This window comes from Rhododendron vialii, chromosome 4a (genome assembly GCF_030253575.1).
Source record: "Rhododendron vialii isolate Sample 1 chromosome 4a, ASM3025357v1".
NCBI classification, from domain to species: domain Eukaryota; kingdom Viridiplantae; phylum Streptophyta; class Magnoliopsida; order Ericales; family Ericaceae; genus Rhododendron; species Rhododendron vialii.
Window position 1 is genome coordinate 29,959,031 of NC_080560.1, and position 25,817 is coordinate 29,984,847.

Consider the following 25,817-nt stretch of genomic DNA (forward strand, 5'->3'; position numbering starts at 1 on the left):
TTGATCAGTATAAGTGTCATATCGCTTGTGTCTGAATTATCCAGGGAATCATGGGTGCTTTGTTGTTCTACAATTCCTCAATTGGATCAACTCAATCCATAAAATTGTTGGGTAGTAATCAAAAGTTGCTGTTGAAGAAGGAAAAGAAGATTAGTATTGGTTGCTACCAAGAAAGGAATGTCAATCCAAGACTACTTTCAAAAGAAACTTCGAAGAGCACTGGTACTGATCATTCAACAATGTCACCATCAATGTCTACAAAAAGGTTGCCAAAGGGTATTGGAATTGTTGAATTTTTCAGTGGCAAGAACATTCTTGTTACGGGTGCCACTGGGTTCGTTGCTAAAGGTAAGAGCACGCTCTCTCTTCCCTTTTTCTTTATTCTTCTTGTGTCTGTTCATTCTTTTTTCCATTTTTTTTTTCCTGAAAAACAAAAAAAAAATCCAATTAACCTTAGAAATGAATACAAAGATTAAACGGATCCAAGGATAGACAACATCATAACGAGGGTGACACCGCACTCTAATATGCAACCTTTTTGAATAATATGCTACCTAGAATCCAGGAAAAAACAAATTAACCAAGGATGGCAAGGAGCCAACCAAGAATAAGAAAATGAAAAGTGAAAACTATACACCTGAAAAGTATAGCTGGTATACTGAGTAGGACTAAGTATATTATGTACATAGTATTTTTTTTGAGTGAACGAAGGGAATCTGGTTCAATTTATTCTCCACTTTCTTAAAAAACCGCATAAAACCATATCATGTTTTCTAACAAAATAAGCAGAATTAATACTACGCGATTTATGTGGCACAAAAAAAGATATTTCTTTGTAAATGTGACAAATAAAATATCAAGTAGAACCAAAATAGTTAAATTTACGAACAAATAGAAATTGAAAATCCTAGAAGAATATTAAGGCTAGTGATCACGTGAATATTAAGGCTAGTGATCACGTATCACATGTTTCCCTAAGATGGATTCATTCTCCGATGGATCTTGTTTGTTTGAGAGTCTCAAAACCCCTATGCACAATTCCTAATAAATTTTCTCTATCTATCTCTCTCCACTTATTTTTCTTGTCTATTTGCTGTTTCAAAATTTCACATGGGAATTATGTAATGGTCTGAATTTCCAAATAACATTTATATTCGAAAAAAGATATTTCTTTTTTATTGTGCAATTTTATTTGAATTACATTTCAAGAATTTTGTTCCTATATGAACGTGTGAGTGCATGAGTGGATGTTAGCAACCTCCTTAGAAATAATCAAATTTTGATTTTTGGGTAGCCAAAACTGGAAATTTTTGGTTATGCAATTTTAAAACCGTAGTTACACAATTATTTTTAAGAGCATTGTTTTTTTTTTTTGAAATTTTTTTCATAAACTATTTTCTATTTCTAATAAAGAGTTTTTATTAGTTTCAAAATTATTTTTAGAAAAGTTATTTTTTGTGTTCACAGTTTATATTTTTTATAGTTTGAAAAGGTGATATGGCCAGCAAGTTCTAGTTATTCAATTTTGATTATGTTATTGTGAACCTCTACATTGATAACTTAATAATTTCTTACATATAATCAAAATTTGATATGGCAACTTTTGTTTATCCATTTTTTATTATGCCATTGTGAATACCATTAGGAGTTTACTCACTCCAAAGGTCTTAGGTTCAATTCTCCTTGCAAGCTAAATCTAATACTTCCTCCATCCCAATTCTTTAATCCCTTTTGGGAGTCCATCTCACTTTTCAATTAATTATATTTTGCAATCTATAATCTTTTAGATAATTTTGAAAGCATATTTTAAAAGAGCTCATTGAAATCTAATCAAACAAAATCTATATTGCATATATATAATATTATTAAAAATTATAATTAATTTTTACCCGATTGAGATAGGACGATGGACAAAAGAATGAGGACGGAGGGAGTATATCAACCAACACCGGCCTAACTAAAACATGATCTAGATCATTTTTTTGGGTCAAACGAAAATTCACATGAACTAGATCTAACGCCCTAGCCCATACACCAATTGCAAGCAGTCCGTGCATATCTCCACCGCAATCCACTTCCTCACAAAAGGCCAAGTTCAATGCCTTCCAAACCTGCAAGCGCTTCCACCATCAAGGCAGAACTCGCAAAAACCTCAACCGCACCCTCATTCTGGACAGCACCATCCTCTCTAACCGAGCACCAAGCCGCTGTACTTCTCCAAGAGTCCCTCCTCCACGCTCCATCAATTAACCAGGAGCCTCTCAACCGCATCATCCCCCAGCAACCCATTCCTCCAAATCACATGCTTCAACCCACACCCACCACCACTACTGATATTCCCAAACACCGAAACTAACCTCTCCATCAATCCCTTAATCATGGCTACAATTCTGTAAACCTCCCCCAACCTCTGCGGCAGCGAATCCTGAGAACAGCCGAACGCAACATTTGTTGCGATGACACCAAATAATCCACATTATCACAAAGGATTCAACCAAAATAGACTTATCAGGCACAATCTTCCACCAATGAACTAATCATGCCTTGACTGGATTACCCACAGAAAAGTCCAAACCCAGATTTGATGTCCGCGCGCCATACTCTCCTTGCCTCCTCACAACTAAAAAACAGATGCTCCAGAGATTCCCCTCCAACCTACAAACTGGACAAACAACATCCCCACCAAGCCCTCTACGACCCGACGCTTCTCTAACCGGAAGAATCCTATGAACAACCTTCCATAAAAACAACGCAAATTTAGGAGGCAAATTCAACCCTCACAACTTTTTCCACAACCCACTGTCCAGCTCCCCTCCAAGATTGCCCCAGTTATCAGCCACCGCTTGAAAATAAACACTCTTGACCGAAAACTCACCACATCATTACTTCGGCCAAGCAGAGAGAGAGAGAGAGAGAGAGAGAGGCCACTGTAAAATAAAAAATCTTCCATACACATCATCCTCTTGTTTCTCTCCCGCCCTTCCATTAATTACCATCAACTCCATAACCAAACTTCACCACCTTTTCCCGTTTGATATGGGGTACTGTTACCGTGGTAGCCTAACTTTTTATGTGTTTTCCAAATCCAGTTCTTGTGGAGAAGATTCTAAGGACGATCCCTGATTTGGGCAGAATATATCTCCTAATCAAGGCACAAAATAAGGAAGCTGCAAAAGAAAGATTGAAGCATGAGGTACATGTTTGTTCATGCGAAATTTTGGTCCATCTTCTCTTTTAGTAATTTTTTTTCGCCCATTCTGCATTAATACCAATAGGAGGATGTATACAGGGGCTGGGTGGGGCTAGGTCCCCCCTTAATTTTTTTGTTTTTGCCTTTTGTAGTAAGAAGTTATTACTTTTGATGAGCATTGCATGTTCTTCTGACATATTAAATTAGGGATTGGGGATTTTGTGTTTAGAAATTTGAAATAATATTGCTATTAAGGCTTTCCACTAAGTTGTGGTAGAATTTGCTTTTTGTTTTGAGCTCGGCTCCTCCCGAACATAAATCCTTGCTCTAGCATACTTACTCTCTTTCTCATCCTTGACCAACAATAATCCTCTAAGAAACGTCTAATAGCGATAGATACTATGCATGTATATTGTGCTGGAGGACGGAGCATAATTTTGATCCAGCTAATTGTAGTACAGATCGTGCACAGATTCTTCGCGGCGCCTACCTTGAGTCCCGCAAAGATGATTCGAATCATTTTTTTTTTTTGAATACTTTTTTTTTTTGGGTTTGTGACACAATTCCGCTAAAGCGGATAATGGTAAAAACTTTTTCATAATTCGTAGGGTGAATCACTATGTTTTGCCCTATGGAGTCCGAAATGACCCTTACTGTCGCCATTCAGTTGAGCTAATTTTTTACAAGAACCCATAAACATAAGAAAAAAGAGTGGTTCAAATCATCCTTGCAGAACCCAAAGTGAGCTGATTTGTTTTGCCCTATGGAGTCCGGTTTGTTTGTCCTCTTTTTGACTTTTTGGAAGCGTTTGACATCTCAAAGAATTGTCTATAATTTTTAATTCGTAATATTTTTAATATTGAATATGGATCTTATTTGATAGATCTCAATTAGTTTTATTATACAAAATCTTCAAAATCATAAAAAAAAAACATTATAAAATATAAGATATAAGTATGTTTTTGAAAGACACGAATTTCGATAATTGGACAAACAAATTGGGATAGATGGGGTATATAGTTTGAAATTTTGACTGAATTAAACAGGAAAACATTTAGTGTCGGCTTTCTCCAAGTCATAACACAGTTCTTTTCTTTTTTTTTTGTCATTCTTTAAAGCTAATCTACTCTATTCTAGGGGGCTTGGGGAGGGGATGGGTACTTACGGGAATGGGGAATCAAACCCTGCTCATGTACATGAAAATATAAGGGAGGGACCAACTGCACTGCACTCTACTTGCAAGTCATAACACAGTTGAAAACTTAAAACAAACCAAGAATTTAATTAAATAGAGAGGGGATAAAATAATAAAAGAGAAAATTAGATGTCCTTAATCTTTCATCAAAGGTTATGTTGGCTGCATAATTTACAGTCACATGCAATGCTCATTAAAATAGTTTGAAATTTTAACTGAATTATTTGAATTTTTAATTTGGAATGGAATAGGCCAGCTGACCACGTGGAATAGGCTATATTTCTTAAAATGTGCCCATCATTGTTGCTGTTTAGACCAGCCATATTTCTTAAAATGTAGCCCATCACTGTTGTTGTTCAGGTAAAGATGTGTTAATTTGGAGCCGTTTAAGGTGCGGATTCCACATGCATCTTGTGGTTCATGTGCGGACGGCTCCGAATATAATTGTGTTAGATCTTGTATCTATGGCATTGCCGAAGAAAAGGGCCAAAAAAAAACTGCCAGTGGACAGTTGGTGACGGAAATGTTCACCCAAAGAACGAATCATCTTTTGTACTTGTAATTATTGCCCTAAAATTAGAGAATAGATCCTCCGCCCTCTTGAAAAATATCAGTCATCAAAACTGGTGCGACAGTTGCCAAAGCAGAAATACTTTCTGTTCTAACTTACTTTGTGTTCTGTCACAGATTATAAATGCAGATGTTTTCAAGTGTCTCCAAGAGAAGCACGGAGAATCCTATGAAGCTTTCATGCTCAACAAGTTGGTTCCTGTGGTAGGAAATGTTTGTGAATCTAATCTTGCATTAGAAGGCGACACAGCTGATTTGATAGTAAATCAAGTAGATGTGATTGTAAATTCTGCAGCCAACACAACCTTTGAGGAAAGGTACCTTTCAGGCCATCTGATTTTCACCTTCATTATTTTATCCCCCTCTATTTAATTAAATTCTTAGTTTGTTTCCATCAACCGCTTTTCTACCGTCTCTCTTAAAACCATCTTTTCTAAAATCAATAGGTGTTAGGGGGCTTCAATTAAGTCTTTTATGGTATTCGACATCGCACCCACAAATCTGTTTTTAGAGCGGTCGAAAAGAGTAGTATTGTGTAACAAAATTCATGGGGCACTTTGGGCCCAATAATCCATCCCGCAGGATGAAGCTCATGCGACTCAAACCCATGACTTTTTGGTATCGGACCGTTTTTCCACAATCTCTCTTAAAATCAATTGGTATTAGAGCGAGCTTTAATTAAGTCTTTTATGGTATTCGACATCGCACCCTTAAGTTTGTTTTTAGAGCGGCTACAGAGAGTAACATTATGTACCCAAATCCATGAGGGCACTCCGGGCCCATTAGTTTCAAGTTTTCAACTGTGTTATGGTATCAAGCTATTTGGTGGTATAGTTATTGTAACGGATAAAATCCGCCAAAGGAAAAATAACTCTCTTACGGATCACCTCACATGTGACAGCCCTGCCGGAAACCCTAAAACCTACACTTGCAAACACGGGTGAGCACACATTTACCTCTCGTCAGCAAAGGCCCTCCGATGCCTAAATTAGAGCACGTACTAACAAAAAACCTCAACACACGTAAGTATATTTTAGAGCTGATAGCTGCGTACCTCTTTTCATTAGGTTTACCTCGTATTTATAGCTTTCGCGCGACTTGCTCCCTAAGCATCCTTATTGCCCTTAGTTTCCTATCCCGTACAGGAAACTTAGCTTTTTGGGACTCTCTTCCCTTATCAACCGAGGATCCTAATCTCATTAGGATCCTCCTACTCATATAGAATTCGTTCCATGTAGTAACTTTACCCCTGCCCTTCATGGCAGAATATCTTATTCCCTTATTCGCGGGATTCCCCTTTATTACGTAAGGGGCTCATTCTAGAACATTCTGGATTGTTTCAGCCTCCCATCTCGTTGGTCGGCCTAACTCAGCTGATTGCACCCTTTGTTCGGCAATTAGTTTTGGCACCATTGCCCATTATCGTCTTCTTATAACCTTGCTTGGCTCTACGCACCTTCTCGTGGTGCTACTGTGCTGCCACGTACATCAACTCGGATGCTCTCCTCGTGGTGCTCCTGTGCTCATCACGAGGTCAGCTTTTATAGCCTGTGGCGCGGCCCCATACGGTGACCTACTTCGCACTTATTCTAGCGTATTTTCCTTTGCCCGGGGAAGACCCCACTACAGTTATCACTTATCACTTGAGAAAATATAGAAGTATTGATACACATACAAGTGCACATAATCTTACTTGATTTCTTATTTTTTTCCCGTGGGTAAGACATTAGTTCGTTGAAACAAAAACCATGGTACAAGATCAACAGGGCATACCCTTGGAAGAACCACTATCTATTGATAAGAAATTGTTAAGTTATGGGTCTAAGTGTATTTAGTTTAATCTCTTTTATAAGTAGATTAGAAGATAAGTCCTTGCATGTAATTATTTCTTTACAATTGTATAAATAGAACGTATTGAGAAAGTAAACCCTAACTTTGGGTTTTATTCCAAACTGTCTAAAAGTTCACATGGTATTAGAGTGTACGATCGCTTACGTTATGGGTCTTCGTTGTTTTTTTGCTTCGTTTCAGCAACTCCAGTTGACTCTGACAGACGTAATTGCTTGTTGCTCAACTGGGCAACCTCCGACAGACTCCTCTACCTTCTGACAGACTCGTCTACTCCTTTTTCACAAAGTCGATCAGTCCTTTCTGCCCTAATCTGCCTTCGCCAGGCCTTGTTTTCATTTCGATAACAACTTCTATCACCCTTGTTGACCATCATTGGCCCTCCAACTGATCTTTCCAATGCCGACAAGGCCTGCTAGGTTTCGACTAGCCTTTGAATCTCTTTTTCCATCGCCTTCGACCTCTGACCAGGTCTTGTATCTGCTTCCATTACGCCTTACGACACTGTATGACTTCCGATAGTGCCTGGATCTTGCTCGACAACCTTTGTGGTATCACGTATAGTTCTGAATCTCACCAGTGACTTGTATTTGACCTCCTACAATCACGTTCCAGCACTGGGTAATCTTGTACACTCTATTTTTTCTGTCGTTTGTGTTTGGGTTACTTGTACAACACTGGACAGTTTGTACACCACTGAGTATGTGTGATTTTTTGAGTTTCTTCAAGGGTTGAGATTATTTAGAAGCTTTGTAGCTCTATACTGCATATTTTGTTAAGATGTCAACGAAATCAAAAACGGCTTCTACTAGTACAAAGAATGAGTTGAGTCGTGTAGGGATTCTAGATAACTTTCCTCTGGATATTTATCATATTAAATTGGATGGTATTAATTATTTGGTTTGGTCTCGCACTTTTACTTTAACTATCGAGGCCAAAGGGGTGTCAGAGTTCATTGAGACCTTGTTACTCCACCTGTTGAGGCTGTTGAACTTAAGAAGTTTAATATCAGAAATCGTTGATCATGACCTGGTTGTTTAACTCCATAAGAGTTAATATTCGCCATACTTTCCAGCTTCTTAATACTCTGCATCAGATTTGGACTACTATAGTCTAAACCTATTCGCAACAAGGTAATGATGCACAGTATTTTGAGTTAAGAAAAAGACTCTGTACATTGGAATAAAATCATCGCTCCGTCGTTATGTACTTTGTTGACTTGAATGGAGTATGGCAAGAATTTGATTATTATCCGGGGTTTCAGGCTGTTTGTACTGTGGATGCTGCTAATTGGCTAAAAAGGATGGAGAAAGAGCGTGTTTGTGACTTTCTTGCTGGTCTTGATTTGCAGTTTGATCCGATTAGAGTGCAGGTGTTGGATCATGTTCCGTTTCCATCTTTGGGAGAGGCCTATTTTATTGTCCAGCATGAGAAGAGTGGAGAGGTGCTATGTTGCACCCTCCTATTTTTGATCGTTCTGCCCTGGTTGCTACTCTTTAGGGTCATTTTGGTTCTGGTAGTGGGCCTATTCTCTAGGGTGACAAGTCCTAGTCTGGTACTAGCAGCGGACCTTCTGATCGTGCGTCACTCTAGTGTGATTATTGCCACAGTATTGGTCATACCAGAGATTTTTGTTAGAAGCTACATGGCAAGTCCTTTCGTGGGCGCGGGGGTGGACGTGATGGCCATGGTCGTGGTTCGGTACGTTCTCAGGCCCAGGCTCATGTTTCGGAGTCTGTAGTTGGCACATTGCCTGATTCTGGATTCAGTTTTGGGATTCAGGCGTCATCTGATCACGTTGGTGATTTTTCTCAAGGGGAGATACAAACTCTCAGGCGCCTTATGGCTCGGGTTGATTCTCAATTTATTATAACTTCTTCTTCCACAGCAGCTCCTGCTTCATCATATTTTACTCACATAGGTATCCCGACTAGTGTATTTACTACCTCTTCTGCTATTTCTTAGATTATAGATTCTAGTGCCACAGATCATATGACTGGGTGTTCCTCTGTGTTTGATTCTTACTCTACTTGTTTTGGTAAGGATAAGGTCCGAACAGCAGATGGATCATTCTCTGCTATCTCAGGGAAGGGTTCCGTTCGCTATTCTCCTTCTATTTCTCTCTCTTCAGTTTTACATATTCTCAACTTTGCTACTAATCTTATATCTGTTAGTAGCCTAACTTATTCTGCAAATTGTTCTTTGACCTTTTTTCCTACTCATTGTGTCTTTCAAGAATTGAATATGGGGAAGGTAATTGGCAATGGTAAATCACATGGTGGCCTCTATTTTTTGGAGTTTGCACATCGTCTACCCATGTCATGTGGTTTTGCTCTGCAAGCAGATACGGGTTCAGCTCTTATTACGTTACATAAGTGTCACTGTAGATTGGGTCATCCCTCCTTTGAAATTTTAGAGAAATTTTTTTCTAATTTAATAAAGCATTGTCCTAGCTAGGAGTCATTTTTTTGTTAAGCTTGTGAGTTTGGAAGACATAAACATTCCTCTTATGCTCCTATTAATAAGCAGAGTGCGTCTCCTTTTACAATTATCCATTCTGATATTTGGAGTCCTTCCCTTGTTACCTCTCTTAAAGGTTTTCTGTGGTTTGTCACTTTTATTAACTGTTATTCTCATATTACTTGGGTGTATTTACTTAAATCTAAAAGTGACGTCTTTTCTTGTTTAAAATCTTTTTATGCCATGGTATACACTCAATTTGATATGAATATTAAAATTCTCCGTAGTGACAATGAGACTGAGCATATAGATAGGAATTTTAGGGCATTCCTAGAAGAAAATAACGTTCTTTATCAGATGACTTGTGTTGACACTTCACAACAAAATAGAGTTACTGAACGCAAGAATCGTCATCTTGATGAGGTAGCTTGCTCTCTTTTATTCACCATGAATGTTCCCAAATATTTTTGGGGAGAGACGATTTTGACTGCTACTTATCTTATCAACCGTATGTCATCTAGTATTTTCAAAACTCCTATTGAGTGTCCTCCTCATAGTTCTCGCGTCACAACTCTCCCACCGAGGGTGTTTGGTTTTGTGTGTTTTGTTCATACCCCTCATCCCTCTAGGGGCAAGTTAGGTCCTAAAGCTCATTAGTGTGTCTTTATTGTGATACTCTCCTACCCAGAAGGTCTATAAATGTTATAATCCTCACTCTAGAAAGTTTTATGTCTCTATGGATGTTACTTTTTGGGAAATAGTGTCATTTTACTCGCTCTCCACTCCATCTCTTTAGGGGGATCATCAGTAGGAAGAGATGATGGAGGAAAAGATGCTTACCTCTTTTTATAATCATGGTGAGGGGGAAAGGAAACAATTTAGAGAGGAACCAATGTCTGCTGAAAGAGCAACTCATGACATTTGTGACAATATTGAGGAACTACCACAATGACTGAAACTTGAAAGGGTCTAACTTAAAGACCTACATTAGACAGAAGAATGGAGAGTCCTCATGTCTAATACCAACTTGTTAATTACAATCCCTTGCTCCAGGTCCAGATTCCTCAGCTGACTTATCTGGTAATGAATCTTCTCCTATTGAACCTCCCTTTATTGAGTCTGATAATCTTCCAATTACTCTTCGGAAAGGTGTTAGGTCATATACTCAACATCCCATCTCTTAATTTGTCTCTTATAATCGTTTATCTCCTTCGTACCATGCCTTTGTTTCGTCTCTTTCTTCTATATGTATTCCACAGAATTAGCAGGATGCATTCATAATACCTAAGTGGAAAAGAGTTATTGTAGAAGAGATGATAGCTTTGAATAAGAATGGCACTTGAGAGCTAGTATCAATTCTAGGAGGAAATAAATCAGTAGGATGCAAATGGATTTTCACTGTTAAGCAGAATGCTGATGGTACAGTTAAGAGATACTAGGCGAGACTTGTTACCAAAGGTTTTACTCAAACCTATGGTATTAACTATGAGGAGACGTTTGCACCAGTAGCAAAGATGAACACTGTGCGAGCTATACTTTCTTGTGCTGCCAATTTGAATTGGATCCTTCAACAATTTGATGTGAAAAATGCATTCCTCCATGGTGCGTTAGAAGAGGAGGTGTATATGGATGTACCACCAGATTTCTCGTTTTCTGAGGCTGAAGGGAAGGTGTGTAGATTGAAAAATGCCTTTTATGGGCTGAAGCAATTATCTAGAGTGTGGTTTGGCAGATTTTCCAAGGCTATGTTGGGATTTGGATACAAACAAAGCCATGTAGATCAAACTATGTTCATCAAGGGAGGCGCTAGTAAGATTGTTGTCCTTATTGTGTATGTTGATGATATAATAATGACAATCAATGATGTGAATAAAATTCTTAATCTCAAGTCTAGTCTGACTCAAGAATTTTAGATTAAGGATTTGGGATCACTAAGAAACTTTCTTGGCATGGAAGTGACAAGGCCTGATAGAGGTATTTTTATCTCCCAACGAAATTATATACTTGATCTTTTGGAAGAAATAGATATGTTGGGCTGTAGACCTGCAAATTCTCATATTGAGGCGAATCAGCATCTTAGTGGTAATGTGGGGGAGTGCACTGACAATGAGAGGTATCAGCGACTTCTGGGCCGTTTGATATACTTAGCTCACACTCGACCGGATGTTACTTATGTAATGGGCGTTGTTAGTCAGTTTATGCATGATCCTCCTACTTCACATTTAGATGCAATTTATCGCATCTTTGAGGTATCTCAAATCAGCTCCAGGAAAAGGAATTATATTCTCTAACCATGGTCACATGCGGTTGGAGCCTTTACTGAAGCCGACTGGGCTAGTTTTGTAGATGATAGATGCTCTACTTCTGGCTATTGTACTTTCCTTGGGGGAAATCTGATTACTTGGCGAAGTAAGAAGCAATCAGTAGTCGCCAAGTCTAGCGCATAAATTGAGTATAGAGCTATGGCTCATGGTGTTTGTGAGCTCTTGTGGTTCTAAACCTTGTTACGTGATTTAGGAATTTCTGATAGTGGTATTATGAAACTCTACTGCGACAATAAAGCTGCCATAAATATTGTTTATAATCATGTTCAGCATGACAGAACAAAGCATGTAGAGATTAACAAGCACTTCATCAAAGAGAAACTGAGCGAGGGTTTGATATGTATGCCTTTTATGAGATCTGAAGACCAATTGACCGACATATTCAAGAAAGGGCTTGGTAGCAAGAGTTTTCACTCCATTGTGTTCAAAGTTGGGCTTGATCGATATATTCGCACCAACTTGAGGAGGAGTGTTAAGTTATGGGTTCAAGTGTATTTAGTTTAATCTCTTTTGTAAGTATATTATAAGATAAGTCCTTGCATGTAATTATTTCTTTACACTTGTATGAATAGAACTTAATGAGAAAGTAAACCCTAACTTTGGGTCTTATTCCAAACTGTCTACAAAGTTCACAGGAATCAAGGAGCAAAAGCCCTGAACAATCTACTACTACTAGCAGAATCAATAGGAACAAACTCTCTAACAATTGCTGAGGTGGTAAAATACAAGAGGAAATGTTCCAGCAGTACTCAGGGACTGATTCTTGGAAGTTCTCATGATTCTTCTCCAAGAGCTTATTTAAGGTCTCGGATATGATTCGACCATCCTAATACCATAATCCACATCCTTCTTAATGTTATGAAAAATTCTACTATTTCTCTCTCTCCGAACGGCAAACATGGTATAAAAAGCTGCAGCCAAGGCAAGCTTATACACTGTAATTAAACCCTTCCAATTCTTATGTTGACTAGCCCATTCTACTTCATGAGATAAACTGGAAGGAGTACTTGTTATCTCATACCTCCTCATCAAGTGCATGCCCCGAATCTGGGAAATAACTAACACTCAAAGAATAGGTGGCTATGGCTTTAACCCCATCCTCACCACGCATAAAATCTGTCATTTACCCCCACTTCTGCATTATTTCTTTCTTGGACAAACTACCTAGAACAGCCATCCATAGCAATATAGGCCGGACACAGATGTTTGAACCAAATCACTTTATTCCAAGGCCCCACAGGCCGTGCCCACCTTACAGCTTCCCAAGCCGACTTAATGGAGTGCTTACATGATTTCTTTCTGTATTTGCAGGTATGATGTTGCTCTTGACACAAACACAAAAGGAGCCAAACACTTGATAAGCTTTACAAAGAAATGCAAGGAATTGAAGCTGTTATTGCATATCTCAACAGGTATGCAAAAGATAGGGTTAATTTCTCCCAAGTATAAACAGGGAAGTATATGAAAGCATCGTCCATGCGGTGGATTTGTAGTCAAAAAAAAAAAATTATCATCCATGAGAATTCGCCAAAGAAGGCTGGCCACGGGGATCCCATTAGGTTTCATTGCTCATATTAATTTATACACCCGGACATCATACGCGCAAACTTCTGAATGGGCTTAGTCACTAACATTCCCCTTTTTACCCTCGCATTCTCGTGATAAACACTAGAATCGCGAGGAGTCAAAAACTACATCAACAAGGTAGTCGAGGGGATACCGTTTGGTTAATACTTCTAGTTGTTTAACCAGGACTACCAATCAGATGGATCAATACCCCAACTTGGGTGAATCGGGTCAGGGAGGTAGAGGACTTCCTTTGGCCATCTTCTTGCATAACGACTAGTAGATTTCATTTTCCTGTGTGTTTGGGCAACAAGAATATGGTAAGAAACTTGGCCAGTTTTTGGATCTTGAGATTTAGAGAAGAAAGAATGTGAGGGAAAATAAGCAATCAAACTTGTTTTCCCTGATTTGGTAGAGTTATGAAAGTGAGAAGAAATGAAAAGAGAGTTGTAAAAGAATCCAATCTTTTTATGGTTTATATCACTTGAACATGTATATTTCGTTTCTCATGCTTGGTTTCTTTTCTTGACTAACACAACAGTAGTGTTTCTGTAGTTTAGCTTTACTTGCTCCATTAAGTGTTGGTAGTTTGCACAAATTTAATTTGTGAAAGCTACCATGCTTTGAAGCACCGCCACAGCAAAATGGTCGCATATTCATGTCGGACATGTCTGGGATGAGGATTTGGTATATGACACACCACTTGGTGGTGTGCTCAATTAATGTTGTTAAATTATAAGCATGGTACACACTGGGGACCCGGGGACATGCTTCAGATGATAAAATACTTGTTTCAAGAGTTAAATTTGGAAAACTTGTCACTTGCGTGTCGGATGTCTTCAGTTTGATGGATCTCTACTAGTTATGTAGAATTAGTGTTACTTTCTATTGTGCCAAGTCGGTGTTAGTTTCTATTAGTCTTTGGGTTTTTTTTTATAGAGAATATGAAAAATTAAAAAAGAAGTCATAAAATACGTAAGTAAATTTTCCTACTGTCCCCGTCATGTTTATCCCCCAGTTTTTCTTCAGTTGTTGTATTCCATGTCCTTATCCGTACTTCTTAACTGCCATGCACCAATACCTTGGCGCAATATACACCCAACAGTACAAAGTGCGATTTTTCTTAAACAATCTTTTGCAAAATAGCTAAAGGGAAAACTGCCACTAGCAACTGGTAATGGTATTCGGACTGGGGCATGGCACCTATAAGGTACATCATCCATTAAGATGACGCTTTGGTCTTCAAATGAAGTTACTGATTGATGTTTGTAACTTTTATGTTACATCAGTGACAAACTCCTCCACATAGATGTAAGTTTTGTTGCTCTTGGAGCTTATGTCAATGGTGGAAGGCAAGGTTGCATCATGGAAAACCCACTTCGCATGGGCGATTACATAGCAAGAGAGATGCTTCTCTTTGAGACACCGCAAACATTTGTCCCTGCATTGGATGTTGAAAATGAAATAAAGCTAGCGTTGGTTTCAAAGAAATCTTCTGCGGAATATGCACTTGCTCAAATGATGAAAAACTTTGGGATAATGAGGTGAGATGGTTGTCCTACCTCTTTACTTTCCTGTTACCAAGAGATTGAGGCAAACCAATTAAACATTGTACTTGTTTAAGTTTCTGTCGCACCAATGATCAGTTATAAGTTACAATTAATCAGGGCAAATCAGTATGGATGGCACAACACCTATGAGTTCACGAAGGCCATGGGAGAAATGATGATTGAAAATCTGAGAGGAGACATACCAGTCGTCATAATTCGGCCTAGTATTATTGAAAGCACTTACCGAGAACCATTTCCGGGATGGATACAAGGAAACAGGTAACTGATAATGTTAGCATCTTATCAGTTAATTGTTTTGCATGTAAACGTTTTGATGCTAATACCTCTCCTTTCTCTCTTTAGGATGTTAGATCCAGTTATTTTGGGTTATGGAAAAGGTCAGCTCACTGGTTTTCCGTTTGACCCAAATGCGGTCATCGACGTGGTAAGTTTCATTGCATAATACCAAAATGCACAATTTGTTCTCGATCTTCATAAGTAGCTAAAATTGTTCATTTTAGAGCATCATTGTGCTCTTTTTTCCCTTCAAAAGAAGGGCTATTTCTTCCCATCCAACAGGTTTCAAAGGTTTGGGGAGAGGTTTTCTCATTCTAGAGTCATCTTGGTCACTCCCTTTGTTAATAGGGACCAGCTTCATCATTGGGTCCAAGGTGGGGAGTTAGTTAACTTATGTAGCCAAATTGGGGTGTCCATACTATTTTGACACTTTCCACTTGTTGTTTTACGATAAGGGGGCAAAACGGATGCCATGTGGGCTCTCCTTTTTAGTGCTTAGAGATTTTTGCTTGTTTTCTAGTTTCTTCGTAGATTTGATAGCAAAAACAATGGGTGTATGGTTTGTACGGTTAAGCCTTCAAAACATGCTCGAAGCAATTATTTTAAAGAGATATCTAGCAAGTCTTGGTAAAGGAAGTCTAGCATGTCTGGTTTAGTTCTTCTATTCATGTTTGTACAAAAACTATGCCTTCCTAAGCCAGTGTTGGAAGTTTTAAGACGTTGGTGTTGGTGTTACTAGTGTATTTGAAATGGTACAAAGTTATTCGTAGTTTGTGATTGGAGGTTAGTGATCATGTTGGAGTGTAAAATGACATTCTCTGGAACTTGGGGTGAGACCGGCCATGCTTTTGAAGGTATTTATTCTTTGCTTCTTCTCGATATGCTGGGGACAATTGAATTTTCTTCCAGAAACCTGACTCCTACTCAGCAATAATTGACAAGGCATTGTGGTGTTCTATTCGCCTTGAGCAGGCCAAGAAGTAGCTAGGCCCAAGAAGTATCAATGCCACACAAGGGGTGCGATATTGGTTGCTAGGCCCAAGTAGTGAGCCTCATGCTGGAGTTATTGAACAGGATTATAACAAACGAGAAAGGAGTTAAAATAAATGAAGGAGGTTGTGATGTGATTGAAAGACAAGAAAGAGTGATTTTCTTAGAGAGTGTCTGACCTTGGGTTGTTGGCTCGGGAAGATTTGACCTTTCGGGTCATGCCTGTTAGGGTTTTAGAGGGTCAAGGAAAGAGTTGTTGTGGATACCCCTTTTGAGGTCTCACCACACAGGATGGCCAATAAGTGACACTCTTTGGTTTTAGACACCAATTGTAGCATGTCTCTATCTATAGTGTCTATTGCAACGCACATTGCTTTGTTTGGAGTCGCCACTTGATTTTAGGAATCAAGAAACCAAATTGAGATTCTAAATTCGGGAGCCAAGGGTATGATGAAGGGAAGGTGTTACTCCTCTTGACCCAACCAAAAGGTTGGTCTCTAATTGTTTGACATGAAGCGTTTCAATTTATTCCATTAATTTTGCAAAAACTTGATTTTTAGCCATTAAACAGAAATGGGTGATAACAAGAAAAAAAATTACAAATGGGGGAGAGGAAAGGGGGAACATGCAGAAAACAAAGAAAACTGAGTCTCTGTTCAACAGACTATGGCGATCGCCAGAAACTTCTAGCAATTGACAAAACTAAACTAGCGATCGCCACTTTAGGTCTAGCAATCGGCACATGCAATATACAGGTCTGGCGACCACCACAAAGTTGTGACAATCGTCACTCCTCGTTAAACCAGAATAGCAAAAAACAAAAAAAAATAGCAAAGAACAAAGAAAAAAAAGCTTGAAATAAATAAAAGGCTAGTCCGTAAGGGCTATGTGAATATACCGCCTTGAAGTTATACATACAGTAATGTTTCCACTCTCTTGCATGACAATCTCGTGAAATCCCATAGCATGAGTGTGGACTTTCACATCCTAAAATGGAACAAAGTCAAATTCTAAATCATACAAATCAATGAGCATAATTATGTGAAACATCGAAAGGAATGCATAAATTATAATGATTGGTATACCGGTGTACTCTTTGCATTTGGCGTGACTACATTGGACCCTTTTGTTTGATTTTGTATTCTTCCTAACAATTTGCCCAATCATTGATTGTTTCCTCTTTGTCGGCGGTCGCCCTCTCCGAGGCCCTACACTTGGATCGCCCACGGTATTTGATTTATCTTGGAAACTTTCCAAATCATTTTGTACATCTCCAATCATAGGCATATTGGTTTGACACTCCTCATCGTATAAGTCATTCTCCACTTTAATTTCTCGCAACCTAGCCGCCATCCTATCAGTCTTGGCAATGGAGTACATGGCATTGTCGGCGACCTCATTGAATAACTTCAACAATCTGTCATAGCAAACAAATTTGGGCTTGCGCTCCCAATTAACATAACTCACCTTAATTTTTTGTGTGACTCCTCACCAAGTTTTTCATCCATCGTCGTAGAATATATTTATCGGGCACTACTTCAAGCTTCTTTTTTGACCAAACCGAGATCATATGCGAGCACACCATTCCCTTACTCTCGAACAACCGGCAATTGCAATTAGTTTCTGCTGACTCCTCATTAAAATGAACAAGGAAAGTGCACGTGTTAAATTTTTTTTTTCTTTCTAACTAGGATGTCTTGTTCAATGTGGAACTGTGAAATACCATTTACTACCGGTCCAATAGTCAAATTGCACCCAATTGTTTGGCCTACTTGCTCTCGGAATTGCTTGCTTCTTCCAATTGTGTATGCTTGCTGAAATTGATCATCAAAACCATAAGGGAACACTTTCTGAATTTGAAAGTTTAAGGAATGGGCATTTGCCTCTTCTTCTTTCATCACCTTCTTACTCAAGTCATTCTCATATTGCCCCACAAACTCCTTCAAGGTCGTATTGGAATGGACATAACCATCAAAGAAGGCATTGATGCTCTCGCTTCGTTGGGTTGTTGACATCCCTGCCCAAAAGGTATCTTTAACAAACGCTGGTACCCATCGATGCCTCTCCTCGTACAATCCAGCTAGCCAAACATTGCCTTGTAGATTAAATTGTTTGATGAGCTCTGCCCAATTTTGTTCAAAGATGTTTTTATCGCCTTATACTCGTTGCAACTCTTCAACTTGTCACGAATTTTTTTCATGATATGCCACAAACACCAACGATATCGTGTATTTGGAAAGACTTCATTTATCGCGTTTTGCATTGCCCTACATTGGTCTGTGATGATGGCGTTAGGGTATGAACCATTCATGCAAGAAAGCCAAGTCTTAAACAACCATAAAAATGAAGCGGTGTCCTCCCGTGTTACCAAACCACATCCAAACAAAATCGATTGACCATGATGGTTGACCCCTACGAATGGTGCGAAAGGTATATTGTACTTCTTAACAAGGTAAGTTGTGTCAAAGGTGACCACATCGTCAAATTCTTTACACAACTCTCTGCTATACGCATCAGCCCAAAAGACATTCTGTAATCGGTTATCTTCATCAAGATCTAAGGCATAGAAGAAGTTAGTATTATCTTTATGCATTTTGACAAAGTACTTATGCATTGCATCAGCATCCCCTTCTTTGAGCAGCACGCGGCTTTCTTTATCCTTTAAATTCCTTGCATCCTTTTCTATCCATGGTAAATTATTAGGCCCCCCTACCTCTATTACACATGAGGCAATGGTTTTGTTCATTGTGATTCTGGCTGCTGCGTGTAATTCAATTATCCTTTTTCGAATGGGGTGGGATATTCCGGTAGCACCGAAGATATTTCACTTTTTCTGGATCTATTTCATGGTTATGGTTCAATTCAATCAAATTCAACATCCACTTCTGATGCCGGTCAAAGTCCTTGAAATTATTCAAGAAGTCATTGTGTCAATCAAAGAGTCTTTTTAAGTTTCTAAGTGATTTTTGAGTTTCAAAGAGTCAAACACATTTTTCTTTTAGTTTATGGTCAAGTCTTTTTTAATTTGTGTCTTGAAAATGCAAGTGTCTTTTCCTATTCTTGGAGGGTTGTTCCAAGTAGTCTATAAATTCTATTGTTATGAATGAAATCTTAAGAGTGTGTTGAATTAAAATAGCCTTTGGCTTGTGAGAAGATAATTCTTCTTGTTAACTGTTATCCTTCAGTGGATTCCGATAGGTAGCGAGTTCCCCGTTTCTGTATCTCTTAGGTGGATTCCTTTGAGTGGTGAGCGGTTCCCTACACCCTATATCCTTAGTTAAATCCTCGGGTGGTGATATCTGTATCCCGTTGATTCCTAACTTAGGTGGTGGGCGACTATCTCTTTATCCCTTTTTACCTTACTTCCGTCCCATCTGGAAAATCCGCCGTCAACTTCCCATCAACTTGCAAAGAGATATTCATATGGGCTTTACAACCTATTTTTGGTGTTGGATGGGATTTAATGGGATTCAAACCCGTTGGCCTGGCATTTCCAGCCCGATGACAACTATAAGTTATATTCAACTTTACCTTGTTACACTTCTTAGAGGTTGTTGTGATTGCACCAAAACCTTTTGCTTTCGCATAAGTAGCATAACATTCCTAGGCTTCGTATTCAGATTCAAATCTTGTTCCAACCTTAGGTTCCAATACCACCTCAAAATTTTGAGTTTCCTCCAAATTTTGATCTTGTATTTCCATGATTCTACAAATAAGAAATACAAGACTTAAGAGCATACCCACATAACTATGTTTAAAAAGAATTGAACTAGTCCACATGTACAATGCACTGAAACATTAAACAATCATACAATTACAAAATAATAAATTGGTCATTGAGAAAACGACAGCGTAAGTATATGTACTAATATTTTCCCTTTGTCTAGATACAATATTTGCACCATACAACTACAAGTGACCTTAACTACTTTACACAACCAATCTAAGTCTAAGACTGAAGCCCTTTCAAGGTCTATATTCAATTTCTACTTATCAGAAGAAACAACAATTATGCATGGAAGCAGGAAAATCGAAAATTAAAGAGAGAAAAGTATGGATTATTTTTGTCTTTAGCAAGCTTTGTAAATGCCTTTTCAGGTGAGTGAGTGAGAGAGCAAGAAATAGAGAGGGTTAACTCTTTATTCAATCAAGAGAATGATAACTGAAAGAAACAATAACATCTACGATCAATACCATCAGAAATCGAAAATCCTAATTAAAAATCCTAATCGAAAACCCTAAATCTTTGACATTTGCATGCACACACACGTATTATGTGACTTAGGGTTAGTGTGCTATGTTGGAGGGTACGAGTCTCTGATAATGTACATGGTGGTACAAGCAACACTGAATACTTTTCCCATGCCAACCAGGAAAAGCAGTCATGTGAGACCCATTATTACGACATGTCCACATAGGAATAGGAAGGAAAATAAATAAGGCACGTCAATTTACCCGCGACTGTAGATTTCCCACACCCTTTTGTCTTGCTCTAAGTCAAAATAAATTCAGCCAAACGACAGAGGAAGGGAAATGCGGGAGGAAAAAGAAGAGAGGAGATCGTGGTGGTGTGGTGCGTCGGTGGTGGTGGGCTGGTTAGTCGGTGGGGGCTCCAATGGTGGTGGCCCGGCGTATCTAGGAGCTCCGGTGGTGGTCAATCGATGGTGGACCGGCGTATGTGAGAAGCTCCGGAGGAGTTGGGTGCTGGATCGTTTTTTGGAGGGAGATAGGAAGAAAGAGAGTGATATTCACTTTCCCAAATTTTTTTGAAATGAAAAGGTTTTATTTCTCACGTGTTTGAACTTTGAACGGAAGGGAGCAGTGGGACCTTACCTTCCACGTGGGATCGAGATTGTTGATCGGGATTTGGGTCCCTGCTGATAGCAAAATTGTAAATAGAACTTAGTCCCATCAAAACTCTTTTTTTAAGTGTTTGGAGAGCATTGGATAAGTACAATTGACCGGATCGAAGAACCCTGCAAAGCTTATCTATGTACTGGAATGTTCTCTGCGAAGAACGATCTGGCGATCGCCACTTTTGATTCTGGCGATCGCCACTTGATCTAGCTATCGCCAAAAAAATGGCGATCGTCAAATGGGCAAAGAGTAACATTGAGTACACACAACCTTATAACGTGCGGCTGCAACTTGTAAATATGGCGTCCGCAACCTTAAATCTGCATAACAGGACAAACTTCATGGGCTTGTTTCGGACACTTCCGAACTCGGATTTGCGTGTTCTTTGGACCGTTGAAAATCTTATTGAGTCTACTTTCTAAGTTCTAACCCAAGTGGTTTGGATCAAAAAAAAATTTTACATCAACAGATATGACAATTATACCCTAAGTGGATCAGAAAATGAATCATTTTGGTAAAATCCTCGCATCTCCCTTTTTTCAAATCGGATTGAGGCTTATAATATATCAATAAAAAGGGTTCTGTATGTACTAAAAGTTGGTAGACTCCAACCACAAAAATAAGGAAGTTTATTTCATGAAAAGAGGGTTGAAGTAGATCGATTCGAAGAACGTTGAAGCCACACTATGGCCAAAACACGTGTCTGCACACTTCCACTCACTCTAATAAGTGTTATTCGCTACTCACATCCCTAGTTCTAAGGTGTTCCTTCGCTACTTAAGAGTCCCACGTAGTTCGTAGGACTTTTCACACTTCATCAAAGCATACGAACAACCATATTATCATCGGGATTCACCCAAGGCGGGGCTTAAACATTTGCCAAGCAAAATTAGGGTGTCTACAGTTGTGTTTCGGGATGTTCATCTTTTTGTTAGGTTCATCTCTTCTGTTTTCTTTCGCATTTATTTTGGATATCTATGTTGTATGGATGGTAGTAATGTTAGATAGCTTAACTGTAGTAATGGTAGTAATGATTGTATGGAATATCCATTTTGTCTTTTGTTTCGACTATCAAGCTCCAAGGAGAGCGAATCTTGAAGCTCCTTCTCACATCCTCGTGGACATGAATCACTCATTGTCAATGAGGGAAGCGAGAAAGTTTTGTTTTGGCCATACCTGAGACTTGACATATACTGCGTGAGACTGATCAAGAACTGCATGATGAGGGAGCAATTTTCAAAATGAGGTGGGCAAATTTACCTACTTAGGGATATGAAACACTTTAGCAGCACTTCTTTCAGGCTTCAAATTGGAGCCTATAAGCTACCATGATCCATTTTTAGGACCCTAGTGTTAGGCCATTGGATTGTGCCCATAACTTGTTTGGCTTCAAATAAAATGTTGGATTCATTGCTTGTCAACTGAATTTCGGGGCAACTGGTTCTCTAACCATCATGGTAGAAAAGCTGACTAGGCAGCAAAAGCCATCCCTTCAGGTACCAATGGATAGCACTGCTTCCAATACTCTTTCCGAAATAGAGAAAGTAAGGAATTAAAGCTTCTTGGGATTGTCTCATTTACAGTGCAGAAAGTATATGGACACTTGTCACAGTTCTTTTTTAGTTCTTGACTCAAGCTTGATTCATCTAGTCTATTCGGGGGCGGACTCAACTAAGGCACTGGAGGGTCATGTGACCCTCTTGAAATTATCGGGATTTTTGTGTGTGTGAATCAAACCAAGAATTAATATATATTAAACTACCCGAAGTAGAGCATAATAGCTGTCTACTTCAAGCGGTAAGGCCTTCCGTTTCTAGCTGAGTGGTCGTGAGTTTGAAACTCGCTACCGCCTTCGATTTTTGTTTTTAACTGCACGCGGTTGGGGGAAAAATTCTTCAAAACTTTCAGTTAACAAGAGTTGAACCAAGGTCATCCTAGTCCCAGACTTGGGTAGTTGTACTACCACAAAGCCAACACATACAATTCTACCAATTGCACAAATAAAAACGTAGTAATAATTATCTAGTGAAAATGTAGATGCATTAGTACATTCATTTTTTATTTTCATTTTATTTTTTTTGAACACATTTATATTAGATTATGAGTATTTTTATTAAGTTTATGCTCAAAAGGTGACCTCTCTGTCCGAAATTCCTAGGTCCGCCACTGAGTCTAGTGGCTTTCTCCACCCACTGCTAGTTGGTTTTGGGCAACAGTTTTACTTACAGTTGAGTGGAGTGCCGGGTCCTATTAATAGCCTAACGATAGATTGTGTTTTCGTATTATGCTTTCTTGTACTCATTGAAGCTAGAGACACTTTTATGAAATTAACATGACTTGTTGCAGGTCCCCGTTGACATGGTTGTCAATGCATCCTTGGCAGCCATTGCAAAGCACGGTGGTGCTAGGAAATCCGGAATTAATGTCTATCAGACTACTTCATCACTGGTAAACCCATTAGTTTTCCAGGACTTTTGGAGGTCATGCTATGAACACTTTAATTCCATGCCATGCCTGAACTCAAATGGGAGGCCAGTTTATGTTGAGGAGATCGAGTGCTTTAACTCTATGGATGACTTTTCTGCTCACCTTCGGAGAGATACTTTTAAACTCCCAGGGCTTACAACACCACGAAAACGCGAAATCATGCACAACAAATTGGTTCAATATGCTGAGCATTTGGCTGGTATATACAAAGCATTCGCATTCTATAGTGGAAGGTAAGACATTTATTCTTGCAATTTTTATTGAAGATATTTGGGCATTTACTTCGCACTCTATTTCCTTCTTCTTCTTCTTCAAGTTCTGTTCTCCACCCAAAGTTTTAATTCTTTGTAAAGTGAATAACTTGACGTCATGGCCTTGCGATGCCTTGGCTTCGCATTGTTGCGTTCGCACTAATATTGGCTTTGCCTTGCGTGTTTCATTTGCATATAGAACTTTGCATTTTCCTCATCTTGCGTTTGGACTTTGCTCCGCACTAAGTAAACAACACTCTCAATTCTCGTATAAGAAAACAATCTAAGACTCCTTGTATAAGACTATTGAAATCTTTCACTCAAGTATATGATTTGCTTGACCAACGTCCTTAACCAAAATTGAGGAGAACCACGTCTAGGAGATCCATAAAAGTTTCCTAGGGAAGTTTCAGAATTCGTTCACGTGCTGTACTACAACCCAACGATCTCGACACCTTTCAGGAAAAAGTTAAAGAGATATATTATTTCCCTGATGATACCATGAAAAAGGCTTTGTTGAATTTTCATAGACTAGACTCCAATCTAGACGTCAAATCTTTGCTAGTTGAAGGTGGCTCTTATAGTCATTTTTACAATCAGCAATAACAGATGATCACTTCTTACATCATATTGTGGAAGGCTTAATTAGTGAGGGCGGACTTCTCGGGTCTTAGGCCTTGAAGGTATTCTCTAATTCTAAGGGGTGTACTATCCCTTCGCCAATTATTGCAATCAAAGCTCATTTGTTCGATCACCGGCCAAACAAACAGGCCGTACATGCAAAATATGTTGAAAACTACAAAAACAAAAGATGCTTTTGCTATGTCAGGTGAGCACATTGGAATACGTTGAACAGTACTGCATAACTAAAGCAACTCAAACAAGACCATATTCGTGTATGCGTGCAAGATAACAAAGAACACTATAGAGAGTTACAACCCAAAGGTTTTACTGTACAGATCTTCTAAGGAGCACAAGTACCTTAAACACTAAACATTACAATCTTGATATGTGTTTTCTGGGGCTAACTGGATTATTCTATAGAAAAGACCAATGACACCTTATGTAAATGTCTTACATACTTCAAGACTGCTATTAATTAATCACACACATGAACCTCCGCTCACACACCAAGATACATAATACATATACCTCGATCATACACCAATATACATAGTACATGTACCTCAATCATACATGCGTCAGACATACTTAGACTCTTGATTACCCTAATACATGAATCTGTGTTAACAATGTAACTATTTTTTTTATTTTTTTTTGAACTAACTTAATTGCTAATTCTAAATTGTTCCAATAAACTATTCCTATATAGCAGTTACCGTAATATAACTTTTTAGCTCTTGCATTCTTGATTTACGTATATAGAACTAGAACACTAGAGCATTAGCCGATTATATTTTGTACGGGGAGTTGTCCAATTCTCAAGTGACATGAGAAAAGAATATGTTCTTTGTCTCTATAACTTTAAGCTTAGATGACTCAAGCTCATCATGTATCCCAAAAACTGAGTGCAGGTTTGATAATAGCAACACTGAGGACCTGATGGAATGCATGTCTGAAGAAGAAAAGAGGGATTTTGGATTCAATGTGAGGAGCATAGATTGGAAAGATTACATCAAGAATGTACACATCCCAGGTGTTAGGCGACATCTGATGAAGGAGATAAAAGAATGCCTGAAATAAATCAAAATAGTGGTTAAGTGATGCTGATGTCCAGATTGTTTGGGTTAATCAACAACTTTTGTTGGATACTATATTTGATGTTTTAATATTACAATAAACATTCCACGTGCGGTATGTAATGAAGGAGAGAAGAAGCCAGTAATAAATTGAAACAGTGGGTACGTAAATATGTTGATATCCAGATTGTTTGGGTTCAACAACTTCTGTTGGATATCTTAGATATATATATGGGTGCATTCTCTATTTTTTGTGACTGTGTCGGCCAAAGAAGCAAACAACGAAGCATGAAATGCAACAGATTATCACATTCAATTTGTACGTACATAGTAGTGAAGCAGATACATTATGCTTGTGATGGACCATATAGTCCACTCTCTACCGTGAGCTTTGTCTTTGTTAGTGCATAATTGTGGGGCTGGTGGAAGTGTAAGCACTTGCATTATTGTATCTCTTCGCTGTGCCTCTGCATGATTTTGGTAAGCGGCCGGGTTATTCTGAAATTTTCCCTTTATGCATATATGTGCATAA

The 25,817-nt window shown here is 38.7% G+C and overlaps 1 protein-coding gene across 1 annotated transcript; it reads left to right on the plus strand.

The window, feature by feature from the left end:
* Window positions 1-25,532, plus strand: LOC131324712 (fatty acyl-CoA reductase 2, chloroplastic-like). Its single transcript, XM_058356794.1, has 9 exons — window positions 1-348; window positions 3,090-3,193; window positions 5,073-5,272; window positions 12,899-12,999; window positions 14,487-14,697; window positions 14,821-14,982; window positions 15,067-15,148; window positions 23,194-23,567; window positions 25,121-25,532. Exons 1-9 carry the CDS (start codon window positions 51-53, stop codon window positions 25,287-25,289), a joined length of 1,701 nt encoding a protein of 566 aa, XP_058212777.1. The 5' UTR covers window positions 1-50; the 3' UTR covers window positions 25,290-25,532.
* Window positions 25,533-25,817: the final 285 nt, after the last annotated feature.

Bases quoted from the DNA above. Each gene is read 5' to 3' on its own strand.
- LOC131324712 (XM_058356794.1), top strand. From the start codon at position 51: ATGGGTGCTTTGTTGTTCTACAATTCCTCAATTGGATCAACTCAATCC. The intron at 3,194-5,072 runs GTACATGTTTGT...GTTCTGTCACAG, and splicing joins AAGAAAGATTGAAGCATGAG to ATTATAAATGCAGATGTTTT. The intron at 5,273-12,898 runs GTACCTTTCAGG...CTGTATTTGCAG, and splicing joins AACACAACCTTTGAGGAAAG to GTATGATGTTGCTCTTGACA.